The sequence below is a fragment of the Dendrobates tinctorius genome, unplaced genomic scaffold, assembly GCF_039654945.1.
Source record: "Dendrobates tinctorius isolate UK_male_01 unplaced genomic scaffold, ASM3965494v1 ptg000126l, whole genome shotgun sequence".
In the NCBI taxonomy this organism is placed as follows: domain Eukaryota; kingdom Metazoa; phylum Chordata; class Amphibia; order Anura; family Dendrobatidae; genus Dendrobates; species Dendrobates tinctorius.
In genome coordinates, this window is record NW_027361794.1 from 7,615,829 (window position 1) to 7,641,021 (window position 25,193).

At 45.6% G+C, this 25,193-nt stretch overlaps 2 protein-coding genes across 5 annotated transcripts in view; one reads left to right on the forward strand and one right to left on the reverse strand.

Annotated features, from left to right (window-relative positions):
- The window catches only part of LOC141047222 (uncharacterized), a 371,014-nt gene that overhangs the window by 189,241 nt on the left and 156,580 nt on the right, over positions 1 to 25,193 (reverse strand). The window lies entirely within an intron of this gene.
- Positions 586 to 20,483, forward strand: LOC141047256 (uncharacterized). 2 transcript variants are annotated; one of them, XM_073542258.1, is made up of 6 exons: positions 586 to 3,662; positions 3,792 to 3,971; positions 4,053 to 4,176; positions 4,260 to 4,357; positions 4,556 to 4,646; positions 18,104 to 20,483. In XM_073542258.1, the coding sequence occupies exons 1-6, from the start codon at positions 3,591 to 3,593 to the stop codon at positions 19,087 to 19,089; spliced, it is 1,551 nt and encodes a 516-aa protein (XP_073398359.1). In that variant the 5' UTR covers positions 586 to 3,590; the 3' UTR covers positions 19,090 to 20,483. The 2 variants fall into 2 exon arrangements, with proteins under 2 accessions (XP_073398359.1, XP_073398360.1); XM_073542259.1 differs by having other exon boundaries at positions 18,107 to 20,483.

The following is a 25,193-nucleotide window of genomic DNA, read 5'->3' on the forward strand; positions in this document are numbered from 1 at the left end:
AACATGGAATTAGTAAACCCATACTGTACATGACTGTTCTTAATTGGTCTGATGGGAGGAGATGTCCAGTGTGTTTGAACTGGTGGTTAAAATCCCAAGGCAAAGTCAAAAAGAGGTTTTATCCAGCAGCAACATGAGCTAAAACAGATAACACTAACATTTCTTATGATGGTTTTCAAATCATATGATTAAGACACCATAACAGGCAAGGCTACCTTATGCGTTTCTGAGACATATTACATGTCTGTAAAAAATACAATATTTAACGGGGCTATACTGGCAAAGTCAAAGGATCAAAATAGAGTACTCACTTGATAATGCATAGAAAAGGCGTGCTGTCCTTATTCAATTAGTCACTTTTTTGGCAGCTAACTATATTCCAAAATCAAGGCAAACAGCCTCAAGACCATCACGCTCTCTCTATGTATTATCAAGTCAGTCTTCTAATTTGATCCTTTGACTTTCCCAGTATAGTGCGGTGAAATATTGTGTTTATTACAGACATGTAATATGTGTCAGAAACGCGTAAGGTAGCCTTGCCTGTCATGGTGGCTTATTAATATGATTTGAAAACATTCATAATAAATGTTAGTATTATCTTGTGTAGCTCATTTTGATGATGGATAACTCCTCTTTTTTACTTTGGATTCCAAATGTGTACAGTTGCAATGCTGTTATTGCACTATGTATGTTGTAGGATATGTTTGTAATTTTGTTTGAACAACAATGTTGAAATATGCCAAAAGCCCAATTTGGGCCATTGCCCAAGTTTTTCATAGGGCAAGAATATGTTTGCCTTACAAACTTAAAAAAAAACACAAAAAAGCCAAAAGTAAAAATTGGCCAACTACACTTTACGTCTCTGTCTTAATTGTCCAAACCCATATCAAAATACGCTTACCAAATCAAAGCAACAGTCAGAGATTCAGAAGGGGTAGAAATATATATTTTGACACACAGCAAACCAACATTGCCAACATAGATCCAGCATGCTCTTGCCAAGAAGGTTCCCCCTGAGGTGCCATAAAGTAATTAGTGAAATGATCACGCACATTGAGGCCAGAGATCGGTCTACGTTGATGGTTGATAGGTGGTCTCACCCTACACACATTGTCCGGCCTACGCACAACACCAGCAGAGGAGGAACAATCATGTATCCTGGTGAAGTTATGAAGTACCACACAGGCTTTCACTACTTCATTAACATTTTGTTCACTCACCTGAATGGCAGACTGGAGTACCCGCCATTTGGCACAAAGAATGCCAAAGGAACACTCCACCAGTCGCCGAGCACGTGATAGGCGCAAGTTACATATCCTGCGCCTGTGGTGAAGGTTGCGCCGGGGATATGGCCTCATGACATTGCGCGTTAACTGAAAGGCCTCATCGGCCACAAGAACATAAGGGACAGATTCTTGAGTGGAGCCTGGTAGCTGGCGTGGTGGTGGTAGATCCAAATGGTTGGTGCGTAGCCGCCGAGCCATAATGGAAGTATTGAAGACTCTAGCGTCTCCCGTCCTTCCATAGGCCCCAATGTCAACAATTATAAACTTGTATTGAGGGTCGGCCAGAGCCAACAATACAACAGAAAAGTATTGTTTATAATAGAAGAATTGGGAGCCAGAGTTCGGCGGATTACGCCCCCGGATATGTTTGCCATCAAGGGCCCCAATACAATTTGGAAACTGGCATTCTTCCTCAAAGTCCCTTGATATCCTCAACCAGTCTTCCATCCTGGCCTCGGGCATGACGATTTGATATAGTCTTGTCCATAGTTCAATACATGTTGACCTGACTATGCCAGATATGGTTGATCTTCCAATCCGAAACTCATGGTGGAGGGCAGCATAAGACAGGCCAGTGGCAAGGAAGCTGAAGAACAACAGTAAAGGATGATTGTCGAATGCACATATTTACAAAACAAACAGGTCCATACATACCAAACTTGGTAAGATTTCAGAGCAAATAACACACACATCTTGCTTTGCACAATGAGTAAGTGATATTCAATACATATTCCACCCAACATTCGTGTCTGTAAGTTGAAACATATTTGGACTAAGATGAGGGCCTAAAAATTACACCAAGAAGGCAAAAATTCAAACTTTGCCCAACACATCATGAACATAGAGAATGTGGTTGTGTAGTACATACCGTATTGTGAGTACAAGTCGCTCCTCTGCAGATATAGCTTTGCGCATCCTTGTATCCTGAAAGGTTATCCAAGGGCGCACTGTCTCCAAGAGTGTAGAAAATGTTGCAAGGCTCATGCGACAGTATTGGTAGAATTTGACAGGATGCTCCCACAGAGAATAATAGAGGCGGTGAAAATGACCTCTTGTGAGTCGTTGCCTCAAAAGTGGATGTACCCACATGCGTCTCCTCCTCCGCGGATCCACTATCACTGGGTATGGTTGGCCAAAGCACCATGACAAAAGCCAGTTGAAGAGAACCTGCTCAGTTCTGTTGAAAGTCAGACTGTCTGACATGTTGCACATACCAGAGCAACACACCTAGTGAAGGAAAGGTGACAAATGGACAGAATGGAGGCTGCCACCTGTTCCTGAGCCAATAAATACAGTGCAGGCTAATGTTTTAAATAGTTAGTAGGCCTCAAAACCGTTAAATGTCCATTTTGCAAGGCTGCGAGAAAATCTCGCCATACGGATTGCATACGGATGCCATACGGATTACATACGGATGCTGACATGCGCAAAATACGCGACCGCACCTTGCTTACGGATGACCTACGGAGCACTATTTAGGGGTCATTCATCCATATTACGCATGTAAACTACGGACCGTATTTTGTGCAGGTTAGTGTGACTCCAGCCTTATTCTCTATGTTGAGTGCGGCTCTGCGGGTGGAGGTAGGTGCCGGAGGCTCCATTATTCTCCATGTGGAATGTGGCTCTGCAGGTGGAGGTAGGTGCTGGAGGCTCCATTATTCTCTATGTGGAGTGCGACTCTGCGGTTGAGGTCAGTGCTGGAGGCTCCATTATTCTCTATGTGGAATGTGGCTCTGCAGGTGGAGGTAGGTGCTGGAGGCTCCATTATTCTCTATGCGGAGTGCGGCTCTGCGGGTGGAGGTAGGTGCCGGAGGTCCCATTATTCTATATGTGGAGTGCGGCTCTGCGGGTGGAGGTAGGTGCCAGAGGCTCAATTATTCTCTATGTGGAGTGCGGCTCTGCGGGTGGAGGTAGGTGCCGGAGGCTCCATTATTCTCTATGTGGAGTGCGGGTGGAGGTCGGTGCTGGAGGCTCCATTATTCTCTATGTATAGTGTGGCTCTGTGGGTGGAGGTCGGTACTGGAGGCTCCATTATTCTCTATGTGGAGTGTGGCTCTGCGGGTGGAGGTTGGTGCTGGAGGCTCCATTATTCTCTATGTGGAGTGAGGCTCTGCGGGTGGAGGTCGGTGCTGGAGATTCCCGATTATTTGCGCATTATTACTAGAAATATATTGCACAGGGGATATCGCAGCCAATTCCCACAAGAAGAATCCTGGAAACATCGGCTCATCTTCTCATTCAGGTCTCTACAATATCGGATCCTCTCAGTGAATTTTCCTGATTTTCCCATCAAAGAAGGATATGGACAGGGACAAGATGGTGGAGAGGATTTTTCATCTCACCCTAGAGATCCTCTTCTGGCTTACTGGAGAGGTGAGAGATTCTGATGACGTCACATTACATCATTCTTATCTATGGGAATAACAGATGGACAGAACTGGAGAGGTGAGGACTCTGGAAATGTCTGTATTGAGATTTATTAATGTGTCTCTCCATAATCAGGATTACGCAGTAGTGAAGATAACCTCTAGTGAGCGCTGTCAGGACCCTGTGTCTGAGGGATGGGGAAGACCCCTGAGCCCAATCACGAGGCCTCCAACTCATCACCCGATACATGAGGACATCAGTGACCAGAAGATCCTAGAACTCACTTACAAGATGACTGAGCTGCTGACTGTAGAGGTGACACTCCTGGGAATGCTGGGACATGATACAGTAACACTATGAAGGGATCGGGGATGACGGTATCATTATATGTGTCAGGTTCCTATAAGGTGTCAGGATGTCGCCGTCTATTTCTCCATGGAGGAGTGGGAGTATTTAGAAGGACACAAAGATCTGTACAAAAACGTCATGATGGAGGTTCCCCAGCCTCTCACATCACCAGGTAATAGACAGGACTAAATACACACGGCCTATAATTATCTGTATGTAAAGAATGAATTCAGTCCCTGTATATGTTTCCTCCAGATCTATCCAGTAAGAGGACAACACCAGAGAGATGTCCCCATCCTTTTCTTCCACAGGACTGTGAACAAGAAAATCCCAATTTTCATCAGGATAATCAGGTAGATGGAGAGAAGGTGTCATGAGATCTCCACTATGATGTGTAGATGGCTGTGAAGGTCTTGTGCTCAGCCTTGTTTTATCCACCAGTATTATATGTCTTATACTTGTGTAATGAGAACGGTGGAGATGGCAGGATTAGAGTTGATCATAGATGTGACTTCTCCATCTGTCTGTGACTTTTACAATATTTGTTTCAGGATGAAGATCTGACCCATATTAATACTACAGACACATATGTGAGGGGTGATGAGCGGTGTAAAGAGGAGATTCCTACATATGACTACCCAGGTGAGTAGTAACCACTAAATAAAGAGAAGTCCCAGATTCTTCTCAGTCACCGGCTGTGGCTGCTTTATCGGTGGTGTAGTCCATCTAAATCACAGTCGTGTGATCACCATTTTGCCTCTGGACCACAACATTCTCCTCCACCCAAAACTGTTGACTTTGGGCATTGAAGGCCTTTTTTATAGAACTTACAACCTGGAGGATCCAACTACCCCTGGTATTACCAGACGCTGACCGTTACCTGCCCAGATCTGTAAACTACAAAGCCAAATGACAGCGTTTGTAGAATGTCCTGACAAATTAGAAAATCACTTGAAGAAAAATGATGTGCCTGTAAGAGAAAGTGGAGGGTAATGATGCTGTTGACTTCCTAGAACCCCGATATCTTATTGGGTGAATCTACCTTCACTCCCTTCTGTGCTGATGAATGTTCTCATATGGTTCCTACAAGACCAGGTCCAGTCTTTCTGGCCAAACTTTTTTTTTTATCTTCGACAACATTAAGTGTGCAGTGAGTCCAAGTGTGAATCTCTGTACAATAACAACAGAGTTTCCCTTTATCCTGAGTTTTCAATTTCTTTTTAAAACCCACTAACTTGAAACAGGATTGTGATAAACTACATAAAGCACATTACACCTGTGCCATGATATATCTCTAAGCTGTGCATGGTTGATGGCGGTAATCTACATTTAAAGGGGTTGTTCACTGTGATGCGGTGTTGTGACACGTGATGCCCAGCACCCAATCAGCGCTGGCTTCACTGTCTCCTCCTTCGGACAAACTGAAAATGAAGAGGAAGACAGAGCTGCAGCTCATCCCGGATTTCCTCTTCATGTTCAGTTTGTCCGATGGTGGGGACAGTGTCGCCAGCACTGATCGGGCGCTGGGCATCACTTGTCATTCCACCGCATTACAGTCCCTGTGCAGCGAGTGCCAACACCGCTGGAATGGAGCCAGATTGGCAGGTGAGTATAAGCTTTATTATTTTATAGGGGACGAACATTTAGTTTAAGTGCCTGTCCTAGTACTAGACAACATCTTTAAGAAATAGCATAGGTATGTGCTAAATACACTAAAAGACACAGATATATGAATTACTAGACGTCTATGTGTGTAGGTAGGGGGCAACCGACAGGGGGGTGGTCCGTTACTGGCCGCAGACAGACTCGAGACAGAGACAGGATTATGTCCAACATGTCTTCTTTATTGATCGTAATCTTCCGCGACCCACAGCTCCACACAGCAGCTGTGCAATACGCTCGACAGGCCCCGTAGCTTCACACAACAGCTGCTCGATTAGTGGCTTCACACAGCAGCTGCTCGACTATCTCCGCAGCTTCACACAGCAGCTGCTCGACTCCGAACACAGGCCCGGGTACCTTCACTCTCTTCCTTTAGTTACTTAACGTCCCTCGCGGTTCTTCCACTGTGGCTGCCCTAAGCCTACCACCACAGCGGTTCACCAGTCCGAGTCCACTCTTGTTATGGTACCCCAGTCTGTCTCTGCCTGCGGCCTCTCCTGTCCGGGCCACCCCCCGTTACCTATCTCAGCTGTCAGTCCTCTCCGGAGCCTTGCTTTAGTCCTTTCTGCTCAGCGTAGTTCCTGTCTCCTGGGCTCCCGTCACTGACTGACCCTTCCAGAACCTTCCATCACCTTCTGCTCTGGTAACCCCACCCCCCATGACTCAACTGTTTTCTTAGCCAATGGCTGATGTTCAGTCCTAACCTACAACTCTCCACTGCCCTCTAATGGTCAAACTTCAAATCTACACCCTTCCTTCCTATCTCCAGCTGTTTCCCCTCTTTCACCACAACAGTCCACCCACAATACTCCACACCTCTGCCTTCCCGCTGCAGACAGGTCTGTCCGTCCGTCCACCTTCCCTACACTCTCCCTTCTTTTATCCATTGTCGTCCTCGACAATCTTGTCTCCTTTCCGTTCTGAAACTTTTCCACCTTCTTTTGTCAGACCGGTTGCTGAGCCAGGCCCGCGATACACGGGGGTTGAGCCAAACCAGGAGCAATCGCGCTCCGAGTAGCTTACGGCTTACTCGCCAGCATGTACATAACCATGACAATTCCTTCAGGTTGGGTTAGGTCCATCCGGACTACTCTACGGATGCATACCTCCCACTTTTCTCCCTTTACGTCACCTTCTTCCATTCGAACTGCCATGACCGAGGCCCTAACCTACCAGGTCATCGTCAGCGTCCTCCTGTCTTTTGTAGGGGTGTATGTCTAGTACTCGGGGTCTGACTTAAGGACTGTTGTCTGCTCTAATCCCATCCATCTCTTGTGTCTCATCAATTTTAGTCATGGTCGGCGTTTTCCTTTTTACTCTCAGTACAGGGACCTGTTGGACATTTTCATTTTTCAAATAACATTTCAAAACAATGATACATATTATACACAGTGTCAACATACACCACTTTGGATGGGTATAACGTTAACCTTGTTTCTGACAACATTCTACATTAATTAAATTTCAACATCTAAGCTATTCATCAGTTCAGTTACCTAGTTGCTAAAAAACTACACTTGGTATAAAACTATTCATTCTTTCTTTCTCACTATACCTATGTCTCTATCAGCACCATTTTGCAACATTGCAAACATTGTCAAAAACATTTTTTTTTTCAAAACATAACCATTTTAAACATTGGTGCTCCCCCTTCCTTCGAAGAGAACACCCCTCCCCTTCTGCATCCCCACTACACCAAGAGTGAGCACTTACTACCCAACTTAGGACTTCAAACTGTCCCCAGGTCGTGCAACGGCGCACGATAGTCCCGGCAGTCCATTTAGCAGGATACTCCGGGCCACCTCCTGGCGGCCGATGTTTCGCCAATTAGCAGGGAAATCCACAGCTGTGAAGTCCAAAGGATGCTTGCAATGTCCTGGGCCTCGAGTGTCCCTGATGTCCGAGACCTAGGAGTCCTTATCTCTTTCTATGGAGGCTCATATCCCTCAGGGTAGGTGATGACTGCTACCGCATAGCAGCCGCAGGGGCAGTATTCGTTGTAATAGGAGACTGGGTCTCCCTCCCACAGAGCCTGTCCATGTCTGATGGGGGTCACATTGAGGTAGTCTTTGTGGCTGGTGGCGAGGTCCCGGATGAACCCATAGCCTTTTGCGGTGTTAGTATGTACAAGCCGCCCATATGATTGAGTGGTAGTCATGGCTGCTTCTCCCTTCTCATTTAGCAGTGCCCACACCTCCCGCTCTTTGGCCTCCTTCTGTTCAATAATCTCCGCAACCCAGGCGGAGGGTCCGGTGTAGGCCGCAGAGTCCAGTGGGCGGGCCGCAGTCGGGGTCAAGAACGGGGCAGAGGCGGCCGCAGACATTGGGGAGCAGGCCATACCCAGAGTCACGGATGGGACAGAGGTGGCCAAAGGCATCAGCGGGTAGGCGACAGAGCAGGCCGCAGCAGGGATCAAGGCGGCCGCGAGCTCCGGTAAGAAGGCCGCAGCAGGGGCCGCGGATGGAGCAGTGGCGGCCGCGGATGCCGGTGAGTAGGCCGCGGCGGTCTGGGGCAGGGCCGAAATGGCGGCAGGCCCCGATGGATAGGCCACCGCAAGAAGATGGAGCGTGGCAGGGGCGGCCACAGGTCAGTTCTGCGCTGGCGACACGGAACGAGGTGTTTCTGGGTGGGGCGGCTCAGGATCGCTGACAGGAGCCGCAAAGTCGTCCGGGGCCGGGGTCGCTGAAGAATGGGAGCCGGTGTCTTGTACACGGGGCATGGGGGCGGGATCTGCCTGCGGTGCCGCCGGCTGAGCCAGAGTAATGCTCACCTTCCACGGCACCGCGGCTCCCAACAGTCCATCCCGCAGCTCCTCCAGCAGCCGATGTTCTTCACCCCGCCGTCCGGCAGGGCCAGCCTCCAGGCCCGATGACTCCGCACGGATGGTCAGCAACAGCTCCTCTAGCAGTTGTTCCTGGTAGTCCAAGGTGGCTGCAAACTCTTGTACTTCTTTTTGGCGCCAAATTGCCACAGCCATTTTTAACAAGGCCTTTTTCGCTCCAGATCCACCTGCAGAAATCCAGCAATTCACAGTCCAGTTTGTTATCCACAGGAAAAGATCTTCAACCCGTTCAGCTTGGGCCCTTTGAATCTTCAAGGCAGGCTTACCGCTGAAGATGTTGTATTTGCGGTGAAGATCCTGCCGACTACGCCAAATGTAGGTAGGGGGCAACCGACAGGGGGTTGGTCCATTACTGGCTGCAGACAGACTTGAGACAGAGACAGGATTATGGCCAACAGGTCTTCTTTATTGATTGTAATCGTTCACGACCCACAGCTCCACAAAGCAGCTGTACAATACGCTCCACAGCTCTACACAACAGCTGCTCGACAGGCCCCGCAGCTACACACAACAGCTGCTCGACTATCTCTGCTGCTTCCCACAGCAGCTGCTCGACTATCCCCGCAACTTCGCACAGCAGCTGCTCGACTTCACACACAGGCCCGGGTACCTTCACTCTCTTCCTTTAGTTACTTAACGTCCCTCGCAGTTCTTCCACTGTGGCTGCCCTAAGCCTACCACCACAGCGGTTCACCAGTCCGAGTCCGTTCTTGTTATGGTACCCCAGTCTGTCGCTGTCTGTGGCCTCTCCTGTCCGGGCCACCCCCGTGACCTATCTCAGCTGTCAGTCCTCTCCGGAGCCTTGCCTTAGTCCTTTCTGCTCAGCGTAGTCCCTGTCTCCTGGGCTCCCGTCGCTGACTGACCCTTCCAGGACCTTACATCTGCCTTTTATCACCTTCTGCTCTGGTAACCCCGCCCCCCATGACTCAACGGTTTTATTAGCCAATGGCTGATGTTAAGTCCTAACCTACAACTGTCCACTGCCCTCTAATGGTCAAACTTCAAATCTACACCCCTCCTTCCCTATCTCCAGCTGTTTCCCCTCTTTCACCACAACAGTCCACCCACAATACTCCACACCTCTGCCTTCCCACTGCAGACATGTCTGTCCGTTCATCCACCTTCCCTACATGTGAATGGCTGGGTAGAGTAGTCAGGGGCACATGTACGCTTAAGGAGATGATCAAATCAATAATGAAGCCATACAGTGTCTTGGATTCGTACTGTGTTGGATGATGCAGAGTCAGCAGCGTTCCAGCCAGCTGCGCTGATCCTAACACCTGCTTGAAAAGGAAAAAGCTGTCGCCCTTTGTCTGCGTGATATCACTACACTGCGGGCTCTCTTCTATTGGAAAAAAGAGTGATATTATCTAATGTGTTCATGAGGCTTCGGTATCCCTCATCAGGGATCCCTTCTTCAATAGAAGAGAGCCCTCAGTATAGTGACATCACACAGACATAGGGCAGGATCAACGCAGCCGGCTGGAATGTTGCGGACTCTGCATCATCCAATATAGTACATATCCAGGACACAGCATGGCTTCATCATTGATTTGATCAAGTGTACATGTACCCCAGATCACTATCCAGCCATACACGTAGATGTTCAGTAATTCATATATCAGTGTCATTTGTGTATGTAGCGCATATCTACTGTATATATAAACTGCATTTCTACACGTTACGCAAGAAGGCAAGCAGGGGTGTCCGCATATGCAGCTTCAGAACACGGACACACAGTAGCAGTGCCAGTGCAGTCATCAAATTTATGTCCCTGTAATATACAGTACATTTATTCACGCCTGCAGGAGATGTGTTGGCATGGCTCGAGCCCTGGTTTCATGGATTCACTCCTCGTCATAAATTCTATTATGCTTTCAATCCAAAGTAATTCAGATTACTGCACAATCTCTACTGAAATGGGGAGCACTATTACTTTCTCCACTCTTCTGGTCAGGACTCATAATGGCCCCAATGGTTCATCAAAAATTAATGCAATTCCGGTTTAATATTGTTGTTGAGGATGTAACATATTTTTTATTCTTTGTTGATTGGTTTACAGTTCTTCATTTTGTATGATAGTTTGGTTGTGGTGGGATTTGCCTGCCTCACTTGTGTGAATCTGTAACTCCCTGGAATTCTTTAAAAAAAAGGTCTCCATTGCCTCTTCCAAATGCCCAAGATCTAAATTTAAGACACCTCAGCTCTGCACTATTATAAAAAGTTCTCTTTAAATATCTAGTATTTCTTCTTGAAACACATCTGGCCCTTACGATAGTTAAAATTGCCAAGAGCCACTGAGCCCCATACTCTAATTACCCCACAGAGGTTTCACCACTAGTTACTCATTTATTACTGATGAAGATTGTACAGTAGGACAATACTTCATTTACTGAAATGATCAATCGTCAGTTTTCGACAACAGTAGTTAGTGTCCAAAATGCTCTGTTTTAACCATTTCCCGCAGCCAGTTTAGTCTTCCTAATCAGACCCCATTTTTCAAATCTGACTTGTGTCAGTTTATATATACATAAGGAAAACACTTCAAGCTATTGGAATATAACATAATTATTCCAAAGTAGTGAATCTTATAAACCATTATAATAGCTTGTGTCGTAGGACAGTGTGGGACTCACTGCACTTCTAAATAGAAAAACCTTGAACAAAACGCAGTGAAACTGACCATATAAATACTGCCAAATTTTATTACTACAAAATAAACATGACAAGGACAATACAGCACTGGGATAGACTAAAAAGCACAGGTGCAAGAAACCGCATATACGAGGCAGAGAAGGACATAGGAAGCATCCCAATTAGTAAATATGTAACCACTAATATATCCCTAACATAGTAACGAGAGGAAACCATATAAGGCACATATGAAAATAACCATCATTGGTAGGTATAATAGTACAAATATCTCAGTCTTATGTGCACCACATGGATATCCAAGATATAAAGTGTTAACATCACACCTAAAGTGGGCAATGAAAGATGGTAGACATACCAGATGAAAGTATATAGGATGCCTCGCTGTCTCCTGCCAACCCCGGCGCGCGTGTTGGCACTTTCCTTCCTCAGGGGAAAAAAGAGCCGAAATGTAGAATGTAGAATGTCCCTATTTTTGGACTCTCTGGTATCAAGTAATCAGCTCTTATGGATTCGTCAGGCAGACAAGATACCAACTTGATTAGTTCCTTGTAATAGTCCAAAGTAGGATCCAATGCCAATTTTCTGTAGTAGCATGTGTCCATAAGTTGTCTGTTTTCTTCCTTCATATAGTCTGATGTGTTCATCATGACTACTGCACCTCCCTTGTCAGCAGGTTTAATGATGATTTCTTTGTTGGTTTTCAGAGACTGTATGGCTTTTCGCTCCTGGGCACTGATGTTGGATGCTTGTCTTCTGTTGGTGTCTATGATGGTGGATTTTATTAAATGTCTGAAGGGGCCTATATATTTATCCAAATAAGGTTGCGTCGAGGTGGAGGTGTCCAGTCTGACCTCTTTTTGGTTGTTGGGATCATTCACATTCCTTATCTATGAACTGTTCCAATATTTATGGCCACAACTGTTTATCACTCTCCCATAATGATAAATTTCTGCTTCATGTCACTTGTCTTATCTATTGCATTCTTTCTTTCTGTGCTGTGTTGTGCATAAATATGTGATTCTTCAGATTTTGCTTTATTCTATGCCTGATGAAGAGACCTGGGTCTCGAAAGCTTACAATTTGTTACCATCTTTTCAGTTAGCCATTAAAAGGTATCAACCACTGAGGACTCTCAATTCTAAATATTTTTCTATCTACTGGCTAAGATGGTACAAAGATATACATCTTGTCAGGATCCTGTCAGCGCCGGCGTGCAGCCACCACTGAGCAGGATCTCACCCGCACTGTAGGGGGGCCCGGGGTCAGGTACAGCCGGAAAGTACAGATACACAGGACCTGTGGACGCTGAAGTTTAGCAAGCAGTCACAGGACCTAAGGTCTTGTGACTGCAAGGGGGCGGGGCTTAGCGTCCTGCTTTCAGAGATGACAGGACACTATATAGAAATACTCAGAATCAGGCAAAACGGAGGTCATACACAGAGATATCAGTAAAGTACCAGGGATGAGACAGAACGGATAGTCAGGGCCAAGCAGAAGTCAAAACCAAACAGACATAGAAGGTAGCAATATCCAGAGAACAGACAGAGTCGTACACAGAGAATCAAGCAACCAGAACACAGCACCAACACACTCAGGGGTCACCACACAATGCCAAGGGCGAAAGTATAACTGACGGGGATGGGAGCGTCCTGAGGCTATAAGAAGCCTCTCCCAGAACCAGGGAGAGGCCACAATCATAGCCCCAGGTGTGCAGGTAAGCCTGCACTGGGATCTCAACCTTTAACCCCAAAAATGCCAGTCATCAGCACTGGTTCCAGACATTAACCCCCACGTGTACGAGTCAAACCCGCACTGAGATCATGACAGTACCCCCCTCTCAATGGGGGCCTCTGGACCCCCATGCTTGCCCTGGTACTTAGCATGGAAAGCCCGCACCAGGCGATCAGCATGCATCAACCGGGCCGGTACCCAGGACCTGTCTTCAGGTCCATACCCCTTCCAATGAACCAGGTACTGTACCGACCGCCGTACCAACCTGGAATCTACGATATGACCAACCTCGTACTCCACCTGCCACTCGACCAAAACAGGAGGAGAAGTGGACTCGGAGTCTCTCCGGACTGCTTCAAAAGGTTTCAGTAGAGATTTGTGGAAGACTTTAGGGATCTTGAAAGAGGGTGGAAGGCACAGCCTATACGCCACTGGATTGATTTTTTCCACAATCTTGTATGGGCCAATGAATTTAGGCCCCATCTTGGCTGAAGAAACCTTCAACTTAATGTTTCGCGTGGAGAGCCAAACCTTGTCTCCAACCTGAAACGTGGGCCCTGGTGTTCATTTCCTGTCCGTGAAAAACTTATACCTGCCCTGAGACCTAGATATACTCCGCTGAACTTCTGCCCACGTATTCTGTAATCGCTGAACAGAGCCCTCAGCCCCGGGACACCCCGAGTCCAGACGAGAAAACTCACCAAAATGAGGACTGAACCCATAATTGATCAAAAATGGAGTCATACCCGTGGATTGACTCACCCGACTATTGAAGGCAAATTCAGCCAACGGCAGTGCATGGCACCAGTCATTCTGTCTAGCAGAGGTTAGACACCTGAGGATCTGTTCCAGGGACTGGTTAGTGCGTTCCGTCTGACCATTGCTCTCAGGATGGTATGCAGATGAAAAGGACAGAGACATCCCTAATTTTTTGCAGAAAGCACGCCAAAATTTAGACACAAACTGCACACCACGATCAGACACCACATTCAGGGGTACCCCATGCAACCGTATCACATGCACAAACAACCTGGACAACGTCTCAGCTGACGGTATTGCGGACAGGGGTACAAAATGAGCCTGCTTAGAAAACCTGTCCACCACTACCCATACCACTGTATTACGCTTAGATGGAGGGAGATTGGTAACAAAATCCATAGATAAGTGAGTCCATGGTCTTTCGGGCACTGCCAAGGGCATTAGCTCCCCTGCCGGCCGGCTATGAGAGCTTTTAGAACGAACGCAGACCCCACAACCAGCAATGAATTTTTTTTATGTCCGAACCAAGGGTAGGCCACCAAAAGATCCTAGCCACCGCCTGACGCGTTGCTGAAATACCAGGGTGAGCACTCAGCTTGGATTCATGGAACTCCTGCAAGAGTTTCAGGCGAAGTTGCTCTGGGACAAACAACTTCCCCTCCGGCTTGGCCGCCGGGGCCCGTGACTGGGCCCCCTGAATCTCCCGTTCCAATTCAGACGAGACCTCTGCTATCACAACCCCAGGGTGAAGAATGGAGGACGGTGGCTCAGGGGGCGATACCGGCTGAAAACTGCGAGATAAGGCATCAGCCTTGACATTCTTAGACCCTGGACAAAAGGTAATCGTAAACTGAAAACGGGAAAAACCAACGGGCCTGTATGGGCGTTAGTCTTTTAGCAGACTCAATGAATGACAAATTTTTGTGATCCGTGATCACCGTAACCGGATGACTGGCCCCCTCCAAAAAGTGCCTCCATTCTTCAGACGCCAATTTGACCGCAAGAAGCTCTCTATTGCCTAAGTCGTAATTTCTTTCCGCAGCAGAGAACTTCTTGGAAAAGAAAGCACATGGCCTGAGGTTGGTTAGAGTGGCAGGCCCTTGGGACAACACCGCTCCCACCCCCACTTCAGAGGCGTCCACTTCCACGATGAATGGTTTGGATGGATCTGGCTGTACTAACATGGGAGCAGACATAAAGCTTCTTTTCAGGGTCGCAAAGGCCTCTTTTGCGAGCGAGGACCAGTTTCTCACATCCGCACCTTTACAAGTAAGATCTGTGAGTGGTCTGACCACCTGTGAAAACCCCCGAATAAATTTGCGGTAATAATTGGTGAACCCCAAGAAGCGCTGAAGACCCTTAAGGTCTCGGGGTTGCATCCAATCCGCAATGGCCTGCACCTTCATGGGGTCCATGCGAAAACCCTCACAGGACACAATCAATCCCAAAAAAGACAATTCTTGAACAAAAAACACACATTTCTCCAATTTGGCATACAGATGATTTTCCCTCAGTCTTTGGAGAACGGTTCGTACATGATTCAGATGAGATTGACTGTCGGGAGAGTATATCAGAATATCATCTAAGTAAATAACAACAAAACGACCAATGAGATCCGAAAATACCACGTTGATGAAATTCTGAAATATGGCTGGGGCATTGGTAAGACCAAATGGCATGACTAAATTTTCAAGCAGTCTCTCGGTCATGAGGAACGCGGTTTTCCATTCATCCCCCTCCCGGACCCTTATCAAATTATATGCCCCCCGAAGATCCAGTTTGGAGAACCATTTTGCCCCTGAAAGTTGGTTACACAAATCGGGAATCAACAGAAGGGGGTACGTATTTCGTACAGTAATCTTGTTGAGCTCACGAAAATCGAGGCAGGGACGTAAACCACCATCTTTTTTCTTTACAAAAAAAAAAAAACCCTGCCGCCACAGGTGAGACTGAGGGACGTATGTGTCCTTTGCGAAGACTCTCAGCAATGTAATCTCATGGCCAAGCGCTCAGGGCCAAATAAATTAAACAGACGGGCTTTAGGCAATTTATCCCCCGGGACTAACTCGATAGCGCAGTCAAAGGGTCTATGTGGCGGCAACGTCTCGGCCTCGCTTTCAGAGAACACATCTTCAAATTATTTCAGGTACTCTGGAATACCTTCCAGCTCGACAGATGACACAGATACAGATTTAACAGGTTCAACCAATAGTGCAGACTTATCACATAACATTGAATCATTAAACCCCCACTGAACAATCTCCCCCGTTTTCCAGTTAATGACTGGGTTATGGCGTTGTAACCAGGGCATGCCCAACACCAATCCTGCTGGTAGATTGTCCAGAACCAAACAACTTAATTTTTCCACATGGGTAGCACCCACTTTGAGTGAAAACAAATCAGACATAAAGAGAATTCCCTCTTTAGTGAGGGGGCAGGAGTCAATGGCCACCACTTTGATCGGAACCTTAACTCTATCTGTCCCTATCTTACAGCATGTGACCAATTGGGAGTCAATGAGATTGATGGATGATCCGCAGTCCACGAAAGCTGTAGAGGGAAAACAACAATCGTCCACTAACAGTTCCACATGAAGCAACACCTTAGAAAATGAGGAAAAGGGTACCTGAGGGTCTGACTAGTCTCCCCGCTGACTACCCAGACCTAGTCGTTTCCTGTCGTCCGGGTTGAGGATGGACAATCAGGACACTCCCTTTTCCAATGTCCCGTTTTACCACAGTAGAAGCATAACTGCTTTTCTCTCCGGCGTTCTCTCCTTTTCCTTCAGGGAGAGAGCCCCTACGTCCATGGGCACAGAAACAGTCTCTTTTCCACTAGGGAACAATGGAGTCTCCGCCTGCATCTCCCCCCTGGTCCGCAGCCTGCGGTCCATCTGGACAGCCTGGGTCATGGCGTCCTCGAGTGAGTTAGGTGGGAGATGTAATGCCAAGGCATCCTGTAACCGCTCGGACAAACCTCTGCGAAAGAGTCCTCGGAATGCGACGGCGTCCCAAGAGACCTCTGCGGCCCAGCGGCGGAATTCTGTACAAAACCACTCAGCCGAGTGTTTCCCCTGACACACTCGTCACCATGTCCTCTGCCAATTGCACTCGGTCCGGCTCATCATATATGTGCCCGAGGGCCTCAAAAAACGCATTCACAGACACTCTCTCAGGGGCAGTGGGAGGAAGGGAGAAAGCCCAAGCTTGTGGGGACCCTCTTAACAGAGACATAATGACTCCAACCTTCTGACTTTCCTCCCCAGAGGAACGTGGCCTCAAACTGAAGAAGAGTTTGTACCCCTCCATGAAGACCCTGAACTCCTTTTTGTTCCCAGAAAATAAATCAGGCAGTTTAACAGGTGGTTCTGGGGACACCAAAACAACATCACTCGCCCCAGCCCCCAGAGTCCCAGCAGCTAAAGCACCCCGCACTGTCTCAGAAACCTGCTGCTGAGAACGAGCCAGGGCTTGCTGCTCCAGAGATAAACCCTGAAACATCTGACTCAGATTTTTCATTTGCTCAGCAAGAGACTGTATGGGATCCATATTTCTCAGCAGGGAAAGAAAGAAAAAAAACCAAAAACTTAGCAGTCAGTTATAATGTCAGGATCCTGTCAGCGCCGGCATGCAGCCACCGCTGAGCAGGGTCTCACCCGCACTGTAGGGGGGCCCGGGGTCAGGTACTGCCAGAAAGTACAGATACACAGGACCTGTGGATGCTGAAGTTTAGCAAGCAGTCACAGGACCTACGGTCTTGTGACTGCAAGGGGGCGGGGCTTAGCATCATGCTTTCAGAGATGACAGGACACTATACAGAAATACTCAGAATCAGGCAAAATGGAGGTCATACACAGAGATATCAGTAAAGTACCAGGGATGAGACAGAACGGATAGTCAGGGCCAAGCAGAAGTCAAAACCAAACAGACATAGAAGGTACCAAGCAGAATCCAAAGCAATATCCAGGGAACAGACCGAGTGGTACACAGAGAATCAAGCAACCAGAACACGGCACCAACACACTCAGGGGTCACCACACAATACCAAGGGCAAAAGTATAACTGACGGGGATGGGAGCGTCCTGAGGCTATAAGAAGCCTCTCCCAGAACCAGGGAGAGTCCACAATCATAGCCCCAGGTGTGCAGGTAAGCCTGCACTGGGATCACAACCTTTAACCCCAGAAATGCCAGTCATCAGCACTGGTTCCAGACATTAACCCCACGTGTGCGAGTCAAACCCACACTGAGATCATGACACATCTTTCCTGTATCAGACAGTTGAACCACGCTCAACTGGTTCATCCTCCAAGTTTTTCTATTAGAATGTGAACTGTCGTCAATCAGTCAATATTTTTACATGACTTGCCATTTTTACAGTCAGCTTAAGTAGAAATTTTAAAAAATTTAAAATTCAAGGATATTTTTAATCACAAATAATATTTTTTCTTAGCAGATGACTGTACCAGGAGATCAGAAGGACAGCTGACATCTCCAATTTTTAAATCAGATGATCTCGAAATCCCACAAGATGCAACTGAAGTGAATGCCATTCTGTCATCTGATCCTTTGAAACAGGTCCTTTCTTCTGATTTATTATTGACTACTAGCAAAAACGAAAGTCTCAAAATAAGCATTAAAAAACAGTCTGCTCCTAAAGTAAATAAGTCATTTTCATATTCGAATTATGGAAATAGTTTTCCCCTCAAAAAGTCGTTTATTAAACTTCAAAAAATTCACACAACGGAGAAAAGATTTTCTTGTTCCAAGTGTGCGAAATATTTTAACCATAAATCTAATCTTGTTAGACACCAGAGAACTCACACAGGGGAGAAGCCTTTTTCCTGTTCAGAATGTGGGAAGTGTTTTAATGAGAAATCAAATTTTGTTAATCACCAGCGAACCCACACAGGGGAGAAGCCTTTTTCCTGTTCAGAATGTGGGAAGTGTTTTAACCAGAAATCAAATTTTGTTCTTCACGTGCGAACCCACACAGGGGAGAAACCTTTTTCCTGTTCAGAATGTGGAAAGTGTTTTAACCAGAAATCAAGTTTTGTTAATCACCAGAGAATTCACACAGGGGAGGAGCCTTTTTTCTGTTCAGAATGTGGGAAATGTTTTAACCAGAAATCAAATTTAGTCAAGCACCAGAGAACTCACACTGGGGAGAAACCTTTTTTCTGTTCAGAGTGTGGGAAGTATTTTAAACAGAAATCAAGTTTTGTTAATCACCGGAGAACTCACACAGGGGAGAAACCTTTTTTCTGTTCAGAGTGTGGGAAGTATTTTAAACAGAAATCAAGTTTTGTTTATCACCAGAGAACTCACACAGGGGAGAAGACGTTTTCTTGTTCAGAATGTGGGAAATGTTTTAACCGGAAAGCGCATCTGGATGGCCACCAGAGAATTCACACAGGGAAGAAGACGTTTTCATGTTGAGAATGTGAGAAATGTTTTGTGAATAAATCAAATCTTAGTCACCAGAGAACTCACATAGGGGAGAAGGCATTTTCATGTTTAGAATGTGGGAAATGTTTTAACCAGAAATCAGATGTTGATAGTCACAGGAGAGAAGAATTTTTCATGTAATGTGGAAAATGCTTTACACGGAAATTAACTCTTAATAAACTTCAAAGTATTCACACAGGGGAGAACCAATAATTGTATTTTCTTAAAGTGGTTGTCCACTATTAAGGCTATCCCTTGTCAGTCCTCATGTTTGGCTTTGTTAACCCCTATCCCACCTTGAACGTATCTATACGTCCCTGTGACCTGGCCCATATTGATCTAGGATCTAGGATACATCCTGGTGATTTTGCACCCACACAGACTGTGCACGCGATCAACGCGGGGAGTCAGCTGATTCTGGCAGCTGACACCCTGTAAGGGGGTGACATATAATGTCTTTCATGCTCCCTTTCCCTCTGATTGTCTTTTGGTTCTTGATGTTTACAAATGTTTTTTTTTGATAATTGCCTGCGACACTGCTACATGTATAACTATGTATTACCGCTCATCGCTTATGGTATTGCCACATGAATGTATTACCGTTTTATGGAAAACTGTAATATATTGCATTGTATTCCTGTATTATAGTATTGCATATATTATGTGTCTTTTGTACATGTATAGTTAGGGAAAGTTAGTGCATCCTTCTTGGGACATCAGAGGAGGGCACTCTTAGTACATAGTTTTCCCATTGACCAGGTAGATGTAATTATGTTGTGGGCTACTAGATGGGGGTATACTAATGGGACCTTATAGAATGATCATAGAGGGTTAATTGTAGGAGGGGCTGCTGGGAGTTAAGGATAGTACTGAAGAGCAGTTTACTCAGGCAGGGCCAGGGTGCCCAAGTGTTACATGGGCTATAGGTCCGGACAGCTCGGCAGCCACGTAAAGTTAAGTTGTTATAGCCCACGTTACCCACAGCCACTGCGTGTCTTAGCAGTGGGCAAGTACAGGAAAAGGAAGATGTGGCATCTGATCACCTGGGCTAACACTTTTAGGGCAGAAGTTGGCTGGACTAAGGAGATGAAGGGAGTTGGAGCTTCGACGAGATCAGTACAGAAGGGCCGGATGCTTCACCAGGGGCCACCAAACTTAGTGACTGTTGAATTCGTGTCTGGGTTGAAACAGGCTGAAGGAAATGTCATTATAGCAAGGTCAGGCCAGGAAGGAATTGGGAGGCAGTCTAAGATGGTCGGGTCCAGGTGTGTACTGCACAGAAGTGACAACAAGCAAGGGAAAGATGAGGAAGCAAACAAATGTTATAATGTACCAACTGTGGATGTAACATGTGAAATCCTAAGTAAAGAAAGTGTTAAAGTTGACTTGGACTGTGTCTCCATTGATGGGGGTCGCCTAGAAGAGGGAGTGTTATGGCCTGGGAAGTGCCCGGGTGAAGCTGAATCTGGAGATGCAGGTATGCCGAGGAGAAGAGCATTGTATCATGTAGAGGAAGGACTGGACACGGGTGCTACAGTAATACAGGTCACAACTACAGTCCTGTCCCTCCCTTACAACCCGACACTCAGTGCAAGGATTGGTCCCACACCGCACCTGGTACTTTAATCCCCTAAGTAATGTGATCGAACTTGATCACAGCATTTTGGGGGCAGGCAGAGGGAATCCCTCTGCCCTTGGAGCGGAGAACTCGCAACATCATTGCGGGGTCCCGATCATTGCCATGGTGACCCAATGTTGTCACAATGACATGCGGGTCACCAGCGCTAGCAAAGTTGCTTGATCATGCTCAGAGCATAATCGGCAACTTTGTCAGAGCAGCTCTGACACTTTGCATAGCATAGGGATGCTTCTGCATCCCCATGGTATACAAGCATGGAAGAAATGAAAAGTCCTATAGTGGGACAAAGTAAAAAAGTTTTAAAAAATTGTAAAAATATATATAAAAAAATCAAAAACTAATAGAAAAATAAAAATATATTGTACCCATAAATAAATATTTGTATTAGAAAATATATATAAGCAATAAAAGTACACATATTTGGAATTGTCACGTCTAGAAAGACCAGACCTATGAAACTGTCCCACTAGTTAAACCTTTTAGTGAACACCATAAAAAAACAAATAAAAAATAAGGCAAAAAACAATGCTTTATTATCATACCATTGAACAAAAAGTGGAATAAAACGCGATCAAAAAGACAAATATACATAAACATAGTACCGCTGAAAAACAAGCTATCATACAGCTCCATCAGCAGAAAAAATAAAAAGGTTATAGCTCTCAAAATAAAGCAACCCAGAAATAATTATTTTTTTCATAAAATAGTTTCTGTGTGAAAGCACCAAAACATAAAAGATAAAACTGTGGTATCGATGTAATTATACTGACCCGAAGAATAAAACTGCTTATCAATTTTACCACACGTGGAACGACGTAACAAAATAAATATTCCTGAATTGCTGATTTTTGTTCATTCTGCCTCCTAACAATCAGAATAGAAAGCAATCAAACAGTGTCATTTTTTTTGGTGAGGCAGATGGAGGCACTGTGGACCGGCGGTGTCCGTCTTTTTAGGATTGCATAAAAGTGCCGTCGGCCACAGATTTGTGCACTTCTGAAAAGAAGGACAATGCTGAACAGAGGCCAGACAGAATCAAGAATAACTCTGCTGCTTCCACATTGCTGGTAGTACAAAGGCTCTGGAAAAGTGAAATGGCTCCTCACTTCTCCAAAGAAATTCAGAAAATTCTGCACTCCCAAATTCAAATGTCCCCCTCCCTTCTGAGCCCCACAGTGTACCTAAACCACATATAGAGTCCACATGTTTTGCATTTCTGACGCGACGAGAGCCCACCTAACTTACTGATGCATGTGTCCAGAAGCATGAGCTGGACATAATGTACTGGTGAATGCAACGTACTGGTCACTACAACGTACTGGACACAACAATGACAGTTTGCAATTTTCACTTGGCAACATTCATTGCTGCTTGTTTCTGGAAAACCCCATGGAGTCAAAGTCATCACTACACCTGTAGATAAATTCCTAGAGGGGTATAATTTCCAAAATGGGGTCAATTGAGGGGGGATTCTGCTCTTCTAGCAGTTAGGGGGCTCTATATTTGGACTCCGCAAACTATTCTAGGAAAATCTGCACTCCATCAGGCAAATTTCGCTCTGTCTTTCCCGAGTCTCTCCATATGGCCAAGTAGTACTGAACAGCCACATATGGGGTATTGCCACATTCAGTACAAATTGTGGGATAAATTATGGTGTCATTTTAACCAATTCTTGTGTGAAAATGTAAAATCTGTGGATAAAACAAAATTTTGGTGGTAAAAATGTAGTTTTTTCTTTACTGCCCAATGATATAAAATTTTGTGCCACACATGTGAAATCAACATGATCACTACAACCCTAGATGAGATCATTGAGAGAAGTAGTTTGTAAAATGAAGTCACTTATGGGGGTTCTACTGTTCTGGCAACTCAGGGGCTCTCCCAGAGGGTCATGGCACCCACAAACCATAAGAGTAAAATCTGTATTATAGTATGCGGTCCCTCCCTTCTGAGCTTTCCACTGTGCCTGAAAAATATTTCCCAATTACATGTAAATTATTAGTGCTCTCTGGAAAAAAGAGACCTCAGTTTATTGTAATAATAATTTCTATTATCCCTTAGAAAAATCAAAAACTTGAGGCTAAAACAACATTCTAGTAGTAAAAATGCAATTTATTCTTTCTTCACCGCTCAATGGTATAAAATTCTGTGAGGCACATGTAATGTCAATATGATCACTGCACCCCTAGATGAATTTATTAGGAAGTGTAGTAAACATCAGTTAAAAGATATTTTGTTACTGTAAATTATTTGCACATACAGCTTTTACAGCTCTTAAAGGGAACCTGTCACCTGTTTCGGCCGCTATAAGGTGAGGCCACTGCCTATCTACAGCATTCTATAATGTATCCATGAAACAACATTGCAAATCCCCTTAAGGAATTAAAACAAAAAAAGCATATAAATAACCTGAAATAATGAACAAATAAACTAAGCATATAATGGCATACATCAATGTTTGTTAGAAAAGCCACCAATTAAAGTGGGTGTAAGATGATGTGACACTTCAAACGAAAAATGCAGCGCTGCTTAGATAATCCAACATGTACCGCGTGTACCCCTTGGAGTAAAAACTGTGCCGCAATGATGAGAACAGAGGTGCAGCACCAAGGAAGCGTCCCTCCTTTAGAGTAGTGGCGCGATAGCGCCTCTGAAGCTGACAGCTGTAGCAGATGGGCAATGGCGGCGTGCTCCAGCTGAGAGACGCCACCGGCATACAGCGGATGGAACAGCGGAAGGCAGGGAAAAAGGTGACGTCACCAGAATAGAGATAGGGAAGGGAGCGCGTGTGGGCCAAACTACGAGCCAACGCGTTTCTAAGGTACTCGGACCTTCTTCATCAGGGCTGTGGAACCACTTGGTCGGGCAGCACTTATTTAATGATTGCGCGATTGCTTGAGCTCAAACCCTTCCTTCTAGACCAACCTTCAGGTAACACTACATGAAGGTCAATGGATACAGGTGGCTGAAAAGAAGGAATTGCTTCATCACCCCATTTACAGTGACTAAAAAGTTACAAGCTGAGGATTTAGCTCCTGGTATTTTTATAAAGGAGTGGAAGAACTTGTTGTTTTGCCTGTCCCAAAGAGGAGGTTTTATCGCAGATGGCATTGCTGATTCAATAAAACGGAGAGAGACCCTGCTATCAGAAAATAAAATTCTTCTGGCAGCTGTTTATGTGGACCCGAGTCATTGTATATTGCTGGATTATCAACAGCTTACTGAAGGAAAAGAAGCTCTGATTGAGCTAGCAGTTAGGATGAGTGGGCTACAGGAACAGGACAGCCAAGGGCAAGAGGACTCAGGTCCTGCCAATGCAGCTGCTACTGTTCATTCATCCTCATCAGATGAGGCGTTTGATTTCGAAAAGTATTTGGACGACATGGAGCAGGCAAAGCGTTACCGCAGCGAAAAACATTCCACTCCCATAGCAAACAGATTGACCATATTTCAGCAAAATTTTTCACTTGCTCTCATACAAGTAGAAGAGTTCAATCGTTCATCAAAACTGACTGCACGAGGCAATTCCTTTATACCCGGACATTGTTAGAGATGTTGCCCATGTGGTTACGGCTTTGCCACCAACCCAAGTTAGTGTAGAGAGGTTGTTCTTTGGCCTTAAAATAATTAGGTCAGATTTGAGGTCATCTATGAAGGAGGATCTGATGGAGGCGATGCTATTTATCAAAACAAATTCATAGACTGCACAAATGTTACTCAGTACATTTTTGTTGAAAACTGTTTTTTTCCCCACTTACTGCATAGTATTTAATAAATTGTAAATATGCAAAAAAAATTTGTTCTAAAGTTGTATTCCAATAAATATACTTTGTTTTAGCCAAATGGCTTGATTATTGTATCATAATAATGATTAAAAGCTTGATGTTACCATTTTACTACAGTAAATTTATCACTTAACCCCTTAATGACATCGGGCGTATGCCTCCCTTTGATGTGGGCTCAGGCAGTGAGCCCAAATCTTTTCCAGGACATGTCAGCTGTTTTGAACAGCTGACATGTGCCCGCAATAGCGGCGGGCAGAATCGTGATCCGCCCGTGGCTATTAACTAGATAAATGCCGCTGTCAAACTCTGACAGCGGCATTTAATGCACGCTTCCTGCAATCATGCCGGAAATACGCGCACCGGTGACCACCGTCACGTGATCGGAGGTCATCATTTTGTCGGCATGACAACCAGAGGTCTCCTTGAGACCTCTATGGTTGTTGATGCTGGATTGTTGTGAGCGCCTCCCTGTGGTCGACGCTCATAGCAGGTCTGTAATTCTGCTACATAGAGGCGATCTGAGCATTGCTTCTATGTAGCAGAGCAGATCAAGTTGTGCCAGCTTCTAGCCTCCCATGGAGGCTATTGAAGCATGCCAAAATGTTTTTAAAAATATGAAAAAAAAGATAAAAAAGTTCAAATCACCCCCTTTTGCCCCATTCAAAATAAAA